Genomic DNA, 11,174 nt, shown 5'->3' with positions numbered 1-11,174 from the left:
CGTGTCCGTTTCTTTTCTTTTTTTCTTTGAATTCTGGGTCTGAGCGAGGTGTGGCTCTTCAGCGTCGAAAATGATATGATCTGATGGATTTTGCTTCTTATTTATTTATTCCCTACTATCTATCCGAGCGAATATAGACTTTCTTAATGCGGATATCTCTGGTATCTAGATCAAATGAACCTTTTGAAATTATTTTCATCTCTCTCTCTCCACCAAGATTCAGTAAATTAAGCAATGTTAGTCTAGTTCTTTAATTCAAGCTTATTTATTTGTGGATACATCTACCAGATCTAAGGTGCTTATCTACTGTACAGATGTACTATATGCACGTAATGTACTATGTAGTTGGGTTCAGGCTGATAGGCCGGTGGCGTAAATTAGGGCTAGTCAATCTCAGCACCGGTGAAGGTTTCATATGCTAGACTACACACTCCTATCCTACTACATCTAATGAATCAAGGCACAACAAAAAGAAATAAATATCTTCTAAGAAAGGCGGGCAATACTAAAATACCGACCAAGAACCTCACAAAGAAGCATAAGAATCGAAACAATAGAGGAACGTCCTGAAACCTTCGAAATCCATCTCATCTATCATCTCTCTGATAAATAAACCCATCTCTCACAATCGAATATCTAGGCCCAAACCCTAGAAATCAGAAGTAAAGCAGCACATATAGCACCCCTTAGCCGGCTTATAGACAGCCGAAGACTAGGAATAAAAGTATTAGTAAACCAAGATATACACAGGAAAAGAAAGAAAAAGAAAGAGAAAAAAAAAACTCACATAAGGCTTCGCACACTTCGCCTGACTCTCCTCCTCAAAACACCTCCCAACACAGAAAGTATTCCCCTCATCCTTCCCAAACTTCGAGTTCGTGAACAGCGGAGGCGGCGCAACCTGCGAACCAGGTTTCAGCGAGTTGATCGGTGCAACATCGCCCGATGCTCCGGCCGAGTCATCCTCGTCCTCTGAACCGAAGGGGGGTACCTGGAACCGAGATGAGTCCCGGGACTGGTCTTGGTTGGATTCCGGGTGCTGAGGAGCAGGAGCACGAGCAGGAGCCTGCTGGACTGGCTGTGTAGCAAGTGGTTTGGAGACAGCTGGGGTTGGGTAGTTGTATTCGTATGAAGGTTCTGGGGCCTGATACGGGGCAACGAATGCCTGGGAAGGGCGCACGACGAATGTACTGTGGATCGGAGTTGGCGATGATGCTGGGGCTTGGATTGGGGTGTGAGGACTCGGGACGGGGTTTTCATAGTCGTCGTGGTTGGCGTCGTAGTTGCCGTAGTTGCCATTGTAGTCGGGGCTGTAGTTCTGGCCCTGGTTCTGGTTTTGGCTTTGGCCGTTGTTCGCGCCATTGAGGCTTTTGAGGTATTCTAACTCCTCTGGGCTTGGGCCGTATTGTGCCGAAGCGAGAGAGGCGCTGAGCAGGAGAAGGGTGGAAAGATGCATGTTTAAATAGGTCTTCTGTTTTCTTTGTTGCTGCTGTATTTTGTTTCTTTTCTCTGTGTTTTTAGGTATATAGATTGCGGCTGGTTGTCGATTGTTGGCGTTGGTTGGCGTTGGTTGTCGGATGTCGGAGGCGAAGGTACAATCAACGCGCGGGATCAGGGCTAGTTATTAGTATTTCACGCGTACATGGGGAATGGAGGGTTGTTTTTAGGTGTTGCGCTGGTGGCATTTTTGGGTGGCTGTGGAATGTGGAATTTGTCTACATTGGCATGCACAGCATAACTCTTATATGATATGTATAGTGTATAAATTAGGTAAGGTGAGGTTGTCGAATTGAGTAATTAGTCTATTGGTTTGTGTAGCTAGTAGTTAATTATTGTTCTTGTATTTGATTCTGACCTGGCCAGGGGTATGGACTTGGCTCATGATAGCTGCATATCAACATTCGCGGAAGTGGGTTGATAAATAGGACAACCGGGGGTCCCTTGATTAGTATCACTAGGATTTAAGACACGTGCGTAGATTGACACAATATATATCGGAGATTGTATGTTGGAAATAAAGTCCACATCCGTGTACCTAGGTAGCCGTGTTATGATATGTTGGTAAGGTAGTAAGGTTATTAGAGACCATGGTACAATAAACTTAACCTAAAATCCATGTCAAATCGTCAGGTCATCTGCCCAGTGGCAGCCCTGGGAGCCCTGGGACATCGGGACCTGTCATGTTCACGTAAGGATTTTACGTAAGGCATCCAGGTTTCCAACCTTGTTTCCAAGTTTCCCACAGGTTGTTGCATCAGGTTGCAGCAGGGTTGATGCTCTCAGAGGCTGACATGAGGCTGGAAAGTTGGGTAACTCAGGGTTATGATGAGCTACTGACTCACAGTCTTCCCCTCATCGATGTAGGTACCTAGGTAGCGTAGACTCTTGCTGGGTTATGTTCTATGTTTTGTCAGCAAGAGGATATTAGGTATCCATGGATACTAGCCTGTCTATTTCCCCTTGATCGAGCTGTGGATCTGAAGAACAAATTCGCCCAAAGAAAACAGAAAACAGAAAACAGAAAACACCATGCAAAGAGACAACATTGGAAACCACCTAGGTAGACCAACTAGTCCACGGAACATTAGGTGCCACTGACGCATGGTTACTCATCAAGCATTTACCGCCATATTCTTTGGAGGTTCCACTGCACATAGAAACGGGGTTCCCATACCAAGAGCAATATCAAGAGCCTCCATATCCTGCTGTTCGTGTTAGTTCCGCCACTGCATTGGTGGCCAGTAGTGAGACTCCGACGCTGAAGAAGACCGGTCATGGCCCGATCACAGGATATTCTCTCGACGCTTCACATCCATAAGAACTTCTTAACACACCCTTCCACCTTCGCATATCCGCGGAGCACGGTCCGGACTCCAAACCCCTCGTTAGCCATCAATATACATTATAGAACGCAAGTCTGACGCTCATTGCGTATTCCAATGTTGGTGTTGGTGGAGCCCCTCCAATAGCCTCGCCGGGAACTATTTTCCTCGTTGTGGGTGGATCCAATTGGACGGGGTGAATGATAGGGCTTTCCCTTCCAAGTTGTCCTTCCATTTCCTTGGGAAAGCAGACTTCGTACCTTTCTTATGGTGGCCGCTCGTGTCCTGTCAGGGAGAAGTGGCAACTAAAGTCTCGAGACGATGACATCGCTGGGTGACAGGGATCCTTCCAATATTACCTCCAAGTGATGTCGAAGGGGTCAAGCCTTCGGCTTCGAAGCCGGTAGACCTCGCACCTGCTTTCTCACTCAAGTCTCATATCTATCCTGTCCATGATACATCACTGTTACCGACAAGAAAGCCTCATATTGACGAGAAAACGACCACAGGAAACTGCCCCGGTCATGCATCTGACCAAATGGGGCAACTGCCTACCTTGGAAGGTTCCAAGGTTACCGACCGTGTTGTGTACTGACTGACCTGGACAGATCGGATGTCACCCACAAGCTACAGCGGATGGTGACAGCGTTGCTTGTTCTCAGGGTTCCTGAAAAACACGACGACACGTTTTTTTGTGCTGTGCACAGAGCCACCGTCGACCCCGATCACGACCCCCGTCGAAAGCCCAACACCAAAGCAACCTTCGACTTGGCCCGGATGAAACGGCCTCGAATCACCGATCGATGCTCCCATTATTGCGTATGGCTCAGATGATCACGGCGTTCTTGTATTCCGTGACGATGAGACCCCATGCTCAAGTTAACATCCGACCCGAAGACGGTCATCAAACATGGACTTTTCCGTGTCTTGCAAGATCAATAGACATCATGCCCCTTGGCCTGAACCGACCTGAAACCACATATGCTTCATCGCTGATGTACAAAGATGACCCACGACACCGTCCGCGAAGAAGAGTTTGGTGACGGTGCCCATGGCCCCGTACTGCACTACCGGTCACTTACTTTCGTTCCCATCCCCATACCCGTTCCCGTTCAGTTCCGCGAAACGCCTCCATCAAGCCCACATGCCCCATAAATACCCCGCAAATATCCTGGAGGTGATGGAAAGTGAGATGTTCCACCGGACTCAAGACACGCTATACTGCGGCATTAAGGACGTGTTTCGTATGGCCAATAATCGAAGGCGTTGGTGTGAAGAACTGGTGCCACATCATGCTCGCAGAGAAGGACATAGGAGCCAGGGGTTGGGTTGGGTTGGTATATAATACCAAAACCAACGGCAGACTCTGCATCAAATGGTGGTTCCATGTCAACCTCCCCGAGTTGTGGTATTCAATCCAATACCCAGGCACCACTGCCAACTGAATATTATCATGAAGTGTTGGTGAATCGGTCCTTCCATCTACCCGCGTCCACGACCCTCATAGCCGGACGGCCATGTCATTATAACCCTTGCTCTGGTTTAAACGGCCAGCAATCGATGCCTAGACAGTCTCACAAGACATTCAAGGCGTGATTCTCAAGTTTCAAAGCCTTCGGAGGTCGTGGTACCGGGAACGAAATCTTCAGGATCATGCAATCGATGCCTGGGGCGAAGAGCCAGTCGTGCTCTTTATAAGTCGCGGTCGAGGATACGGCAATGTATACAGTGTGAATATGGAGGATTCGATTGTCAAAAAGACAAGGAGAGGGAGCAGGGGGCTTGAAGTATCTCGACGTTGGAGAAAGGGAATGCGGCGCTAACAAAGGGTCCTAAACGGAAAGAGCGAGTCAGTATGCGGTTTCTGTGAAAGCTGAATGCTGTTTAGACAAGACCGAAAGAACTTCACCTCTTCAATATGTTTCCTTGGGGGTGAAAGAAAACAGAACCCAGTCCCAGGGATACCCAATAAACCTGTTCGGGTTGCGCGAGTTGACGAGACAACGTTTCTGCAGATCGTCCACAACCAGTATTCACAGCTTCGGCTTCGAGATATAGTGGAAGGTTCGTCTGAGCGAGTTATCGAGAGATGGAGGGTCGAATTTCATCTTTACTAAAGACACTTGCAGTTAGTTTAATCGCAAATAGTTCGAGTCCACTTGGAGAGTCCAGCCGTCCCAATTGGCTCCCGTGTCCCGGGGTCTATCTGGAATAGTGGAACAGAAGTGGTGCAAAGCGTTGTCACTGCACTCGACAAACAAACTACTTTGAACAGAAAGCCCAAAGTTGCCACGGATGCAAGAAACGAATATCTTTCGCCTCTTTGGAATCAAGGATCTATCCGGAGGGAGATATCGGCAATCCAAATACACATGCGAGTACACAAATCCGAATACATGGCCTCCAAATTCGCATCATTTTTCCAGAAAACCACCGACCAGGACCAAAGCTCAAAGTTCAAAAACCCAGCGAAAAAAAAAAATGATCAAAAGACATGAGCTTAGGTTGGGCCAAATATGATGCTTGAATGTTTCTCTATGGAGAAAACTACGATTGACGATTGGCTGGCACTTTTCTCCGGCTGATTCGAAGGTCGTCACAATCGTGAACAACTACAATGCAATTCTTCTTTGATTTTTTTTTTGGAGATATCTTTTCTTTATTCTAACTCTGGAAATTATCCAGTGATTGTTAAACCGATACAACCTGGAGAGCTCTAACTTGGAAGTATACCATTTATATTTCGTTTCCTATCCCTGTTTGGGGTTCGGCTTAGTACCTAAGGTATCCCCTCCCGGGCCTTTAGGTACCTTCAACTGCCTGCCCTTTAAAAGGTCCCAGCTTTCTCTTTTTGATCTCGAGTTCCATCTTCGAATCCCATCTCCCCGGCCTTTCTACAAATTCTATGTATAAGACTATCTTCCTCCAAGTTGGGTGACACTTGCCTATAAACACGTATGGCCGACCGCTCTGTCCCCCCACCCCTCATATCTTGTCAATACTCATACTTCGCCCTCTTAAGCCCTTTCATCCTTTAGAACCTGTCGATTTATCCCCCACTCCAAATGGCCAGTAGTCCGGTTGCTAACTGCTAAGAGGTTGTGATATTCTATAGGTAGACACAGGTCGGATACCAGGAATCCTTCTTGATCAGCTTCGAGCAACGATAGCCCAGACCATCCCCAAAGTCATTTCCCACATAGGAACAGAACCCTTCCCTCTGACAGCACAACCCTGACCCAGTCCCAAACCCCAAGATGCCAAATCTCAACGCAGCAAACTCCATCAATGGCCAAGGAGGCCAAGGAGACCGCAACGAAGTCCGGCAGACTGAGTCGACAAGCGAGAATGCAGCACGGTGAGTAGTCATCTTTCCCCGATCCACCCCGAATTGCAAAAGAGACCTTCCCTCCATTCTATCTCTCTCTTTCTCTTTTCCCCCAAACGCATCTCCCCCTCGTAAACAAAAAAACACCCTTCCGACAACCCTTAAATGATCGAAAGCTGAGATCTAGTGACCTCCCCACCCAGCCTGAACAGCGAACACAACAACGACTCACATGAGCGCCGCCAGCAGATCCTCCAGCAGGAACTCGACTTGAACTACTACCGGAAGTTCCTGGAAGATTTGGTCGCCGTCATGCGTGAGGCTCATAGCGATTCTGTCGCTCAGCTTGTTTCGCTTATTCGCTCCGGGGCGTCGAAGGAGGAGATCCACAACACCCTTCAACGCGTCCAGGATGACAGCTGAACAGAGCTGGATGGAGCTGAACGTCACACTCTTCGGTATTCGACTTTGCAATGAGAACCTGCGCCGTGGTTCGTGGCTTTGGGTGATTTGCTTTGTTGATTTCTTGGAGCGTGGCCCAGTGAATTGAACCTTGGGAATGGGGGGTCGGCATAATCGTGAACTATTCATGCATGTTGATGACTTCTAAACGAACAATCATGAGAGTGCCCTTCTTTGTTTGTTTTTTTTTTTTTTTTGGCCTAGGTCTTGGGAAGACATAAGACAAATCAAATCCTGCAAGTCCGGTGGTAATCGATATAGCTAGCTCCCCCACGCTTTGGTTTTTCTGGGCCATCTATGTTCGTTTCTGGGGTAGTTTGCCCTATGTGATTTGATTATATGGTGTGTCGTGTTCTGTCACATGTCATATCGCCCTAGTATTATCCGGGGGGTATGCATGAATAGGGTTATTGAAGAGGAGAAGAAAAATGACGATGTGCCCGACTCAAAACGAGCAAGAAAGAAAAAGAAAAAGAAAAAGAAAAGCACTTGTACTTGTACTCAGTGACAATGACAGGAGGCGATGCTGAACCAACAGCTATCATCTCGTTGATATGGGAACGTTGATATGCCTCAAGACGTCCAGGATGTCAAGCTGCAAAATACATACCATACCCCGGTATCAGAAGTGAGAAACGACCAGTGACAGCACAGCTTGCCACTAACCCAAACTTGTGTGGGACCCGATGCAAGCCAATCAACCAGTACACGACAAATTGTCATCCCCGTCAATGGGACGAAAGAACATCGGAACGAGGATGAAAAATGATGCGAACATCAAGTTCGACACCTTACCTCAAAGAACGCGATAGGGACGTGTCCCGGGGTGGTGTGGATTGTGCCGAAATTGAGTATCTGTCTCTATGGGGGCGAGAGTTGCGGTCAAAACGAAAAGAAAGCGGAGGGGAGAGGTAAGTCGACGTTGCGCTCGTCTATACGATGAACATGAACCACCTCCCCCCGTCCAAAAAAACAAAAAAAAACGGGAACACCGATCGATTCTCTGCTCCCTTGGACATTGGAAACGGAAATATCCTATAGAGACCTAGGGCTGCTTAGTGGTTTCTTGGAAGGGCCTCGAGTGGAATGGCAACGCTTGTGGGCTTACGGATTCTATCTCCGTGCGGTTTCGAGCAATGGAAGCACAGGATGTAGTGGATCACCCTTGCGCGCTTCTTTTTCTGTAGACGCCTCATCTTCTCTCTTACGCATTGCTAGAGATGTCCTCTCAAGGCTTTGGTCTGTTTTGAAAAGAGGTACTAACCCCATCTCAGAGATCGAATTGAGGTTCAGCCTTGCTCTGTCCGTTTCTGTTACCTGTACGGAGTAGACGGGGAGAGACCCAGACCTCTCTTCGTCTCTCACTCCCTCTCCTAGAGGCAAGAGTGACAATAGTTCCAAGAGTCTTCAAGTCTCTGTCCTTTTCTTTTGAATGGAAAGTCCATACTAACCCATCTTCCATTGTTGACTGTGGGAGATGATGAGAAGAGGTGAACCAGGGAGAGGGTTTCCCGCGACCCGAGACGCCTACAGTAGGACGACACCGCGCCGATTCGATACCCCGTGACCATAACCAGACTTCGTCGAATTCGAACTCGATTCCGATCTTTTTCTATACACAAAATGACAATCCCATCCCCTATCCTCGATCACTGCCATGCCGTAACAATACCCGTCCCCTACTGATCGCAACCCTGGTTCGCAGCAGGCTAGCATCACCAGCATCATCAGATCAGACAACTGGATTCCATCGATGGGTTTAGTTGTTGTAGCTGGAAGACAAATGCAAAAAAAGCCAAATGCAACGCCAGCGTCAATCTAACACCAAACCCGACGCCGACGCCGACGCCGACGCCAAACTCGACGTCAACGCCCAAGCCAACGCCAACGCCAACACTAAAGCCAACGGCAATGCCCAAGCCAAAGAACGTCAAATCCAACACGAACACCAAATTCAACATCAATATCAAATTCACCTTCACCTTCACCTTCCCTTCCTTCACCGATCAGGGGGCGATGGGAGAGGCAGAACGCACAACAGATCGTGTCACGCCGCGCGTGAACAGTCATGTTGTGAATCTAGCTAAACATCTATGCAGACGGGACTCGGTTTGAGGCTGTATGCGCATGCATGCTCCCGTTTTGGATGGTTTTGGAATCCCAGGTGACAGAGTCTTGGGCTGGGCTTCAACGGCAACGGCAACGGCAACGGATTTGGGAGCTGGGATCCTTGGGGTTGGAAACTATATTCTGGGAAATCTTATAAGTCGAAGACTGCTCATGGGTGGACTATACATATGTCAGAGGAGGGAATAGAAGACCTCAGGACTTGGTATTGTTCAAGGGCTGTAGTGTGTTAGTGTACAGTGGGGTATATCAGGTCCACGGGTTAAAGAATCTTGCAGTGGCAGGCCTAGGTCGGTATCCATATTTTCAAGGAGACAGGTCAAATCTACGTGAATACTGCGTACCTGGGTACGTAACATAGAAAATAGAAACAGAATCATTCTTATTGATCTGGAGGAAATCTCATTCTTCATCCAATGTAGCACCCATGCCACATTCCCGTACCTATCGTGATCATGCTTACATATAACTTTTGTTTTGGACATATCTAAGGAGTGCAACGGCCAGTGTACCGGGGGTACAGTGAGCAGTCACGGACGGTATAACGAGCGCACAGCCAGGCCAAGAAACGCTCGAGACCAAGACCGTAGCCACCGTGAGGGGAGGTACCATACCTATTGTTCGAATGTTAGTATGGACGAATAGACGATGTAAGAAAAACAAAGGCAAGATATCAAAACTTACTTGCGCTGGTCAGTGTACCAGTAGTATGGCGAGGGGTCCATGCCCTCGTGCTTGTAGGCGGCCATCAGCTCATCCCAGTTGTCCATTCTCATACTGCCTCCAACAATCTCGCCAACACCGGGCATGAGCACATCGACACTCTCAGTGACACGGCGGTCCTCGGGAGCCTTCTTCATGTAGAAGGCCTTGATATCGGCGGGGAAGTGAGTCAGGAAGATGGGCTGGTTGATGATATCGGTCATGCGACGCTCAGCAGCCTCGGCAATATCATCACCGAACTGGTGGGGCTGGCCCTCCTCGTTGGGGATTTCGTGCTCGATCAACCACTGGATAGCATCGTCGTACTTCATGCGACGGAAAGGACGGGACGGGGGCTTGAAGTCCGGGTTGAGCTGCTTGATATATCCAGCGATCTCGGGCTCAGCCAGAGTGTAGTCAATCACGCGGCAGATGACATCCTCGAGGTGGTCGAGCAGATCAGTGAAAGTGATGAAGTCCAACTCGGCTTCGATGTGCGTGTACTCAGACAAGTGGCGACGGGTCAGGGACTTCTCGGCACGGAAAGATGGGCACACACAGTACACATCACCCAGGGAGGGGAGACATGTCTCGAGGTACAGCTGCGAGGACTGGGTCAGGTAGGCGTTCTCGCCGTAGTAATCGAATCCGAACAAAGTGCTGCCACCCTCGACCTGGGTCTGCACCATGGCGGGAGGGGTCACCTCCAGCATGCGGGTCTCCTCGAAGGCCTTGCGGAAAGCACGCAGAGTAGCGGCGCGCACCTTCATGACGGAGGAGGAGGTCTCACCGCGCAGAACCAAGTGGCGGTTGTCGTAGAGAGTCTGCGGGTCGGCGTCCGGCGCCACACGCGTGGTAATAGCCTCCTTGTCACCAGCGGCCTTGCCGATGATCTCGAAGAAGTCGGCGTGCAGCTCGCGGTCGTTGGGCGCGTGCTGCTTGGGGGGCACGGCGCGCATCTCACCGTGGATGGACATGGAGGTTTCGAGGGTGAGGGTCATGATGTCGTAGGTCTTGACCATGTCGCCGGTCAGGACACACTGCAGGTACCCGTAGCCGTCGGTGAGAGTGATGAAAACGACATCCTTCTGGGCGCGGGCACGGTGAACTCGGCCCAGAACGCGGACTCGGGTGCCAGCCTCCTCGGACTCGGGGGTGCGCAGCTTGATGATGGCCGGGTCAGTGACGTCCAGACGAACGCGCACGGGCTTGGGAAGCGAGGTGTCCTCCTTGATCACGACCTTCTTGGCGTCCTCAAGGACCTTCTGGCGCTTGTCGGCCTCGGCCTTCTCGCGGATGGCCAGTTCCTGTTCCTTGGCGGCCTTCTTCTTGCGCTGCTCCCAGAGGTTGTTGGCCTTCTTCATTGCCGACTTGGTAGCGGGCTTCCACTCCAACTTGGCTGCGGGGTCGACATCCTCACCGGCGGCATCGGTCTGGGACTTGCGTGTGAGGTACTGAATGCCTTCGGTGGTGGGGGGGTGTTCCACGTAGGCGTGGACGAGGGTCTTGTAGGGAGCGGTCTCGGTGCCGGTGGCGGGGGACTCGTCTCTACCGACGTCTTCGTCGATGTAGATGTTGGTGGACGCCATGGTGTTTGGTCTAGTCCTTGTAGACCGAGGCTGTAATCGAGTTGCGGAAGAGTTCTGTGGGAGCGATAATTAATATAGGGTCGAATCTGTGAGTCATACACTGCAAGGCTAAAAGAATCCAGGTAGGACAGATTAGAATGTGAC

The 11,174-nt window shown here is 49.7% G+C and overlaps 4 protein-coding genes across 4 annotated transcripts; 2 read left to right on the top strand and 2 right to left on the bottom strand.

Moving 5' to 3' along the window:
• Positions 1 to 537: 537 nt before the first annotated feature.
• On the bottom strand, positions 538 to 1,456 carry N7455_011833 (uncharacterized protein; the record flags this gene model as incomplete). Its single annotated transcript, XM_040953760.2, has 2 exons — positions 538 to 712; positions 788 to 1,456. 2 exons carry the CDS (start codon positions 1,454 to 1,456, stop codon positions 650 to 652), a joined length of 732 nt encoding a protein of 243 aa, XP_040815622.2. The 3' UTR covers positions 538 to 649.
• A 4,623-nt stretch (positions 1,457 to 6,079) lies between these two features.
• N7455_011832 (uncharacterized protein) lies at positions 6,080 to 6,573 on the top strand (the record flags this gene model as incomplete). The annotated part of the gene is made up of 2 exons (XM_040953943.2): positions 6,080 to 6,180; positions 6,354 to 6,573. The coding sequence occupies 2 exons, from the start codon at positions 6,080 to 6,082 to the stop codon at positions 6,571 to 6,573; spliced, it is 321 nt and encodes a 106-aa protein (XP_040815734.2).
• Positions 6,574 to 8,411: 1,838 nt separating this feature from the next.
• Positions 8,412 to 8,878, top strand: N7455_011831 (uncharacterized protein; the record flags this gene model as incomplete). Its single annotated transcript, XM_065606764.1, has 2 exons — positions 8,412 to 8,685; positions 8,712 to 8,878. 2 exons carry the CDS (start codon positions 8,412 to 8,414, stop codon positions 8,876 to 8,878), a joined length of 441 nt encoding a protein of 146 aa, XP_065459930.1.
• A 273-nt stretch (positions 8,879 to 9,151) lies between these two features.
• Positions 9,152 to 11,030, bottom strand: N7455_011830 (asparagine--tRNA ligase DED81; the record flags this gene model as incomplete). Its single annotated transcript, XM_040953973.2, has 2 exons — positions 9,152 to 9,353; positions 9,424 to 11,030. 2 exons carry the CDS (start codon positions 11,028 to 11,030, stop codon positions 9,227 to 9,229), a joined length of 1,734 nt encoding a protein of 577 aa, XP_040815750.1. The 3' UTR covers positions 9,152 to 9,226.
• Positions 11,031 to 11,174: the final 144 nt, after the last annotated feature.

This window comes from Penicillium solitum, assembly GCF_028829755.1.
Source record: "Penicillium solitum strain IBT 25940 chromosome Unknown utg000009l_segment0_segment0, whole genome shotgun sequence".
Lineage (NCBI taxonomy): Eukaryota > Fungi > Ascomycota > Eurotiomycetes > Eurotiales > Aspergillaceae > Penicillium > Penicillium solitum.
This window is presented reverse-complemented; position numbering and strand designations above follow the sequence as displayed.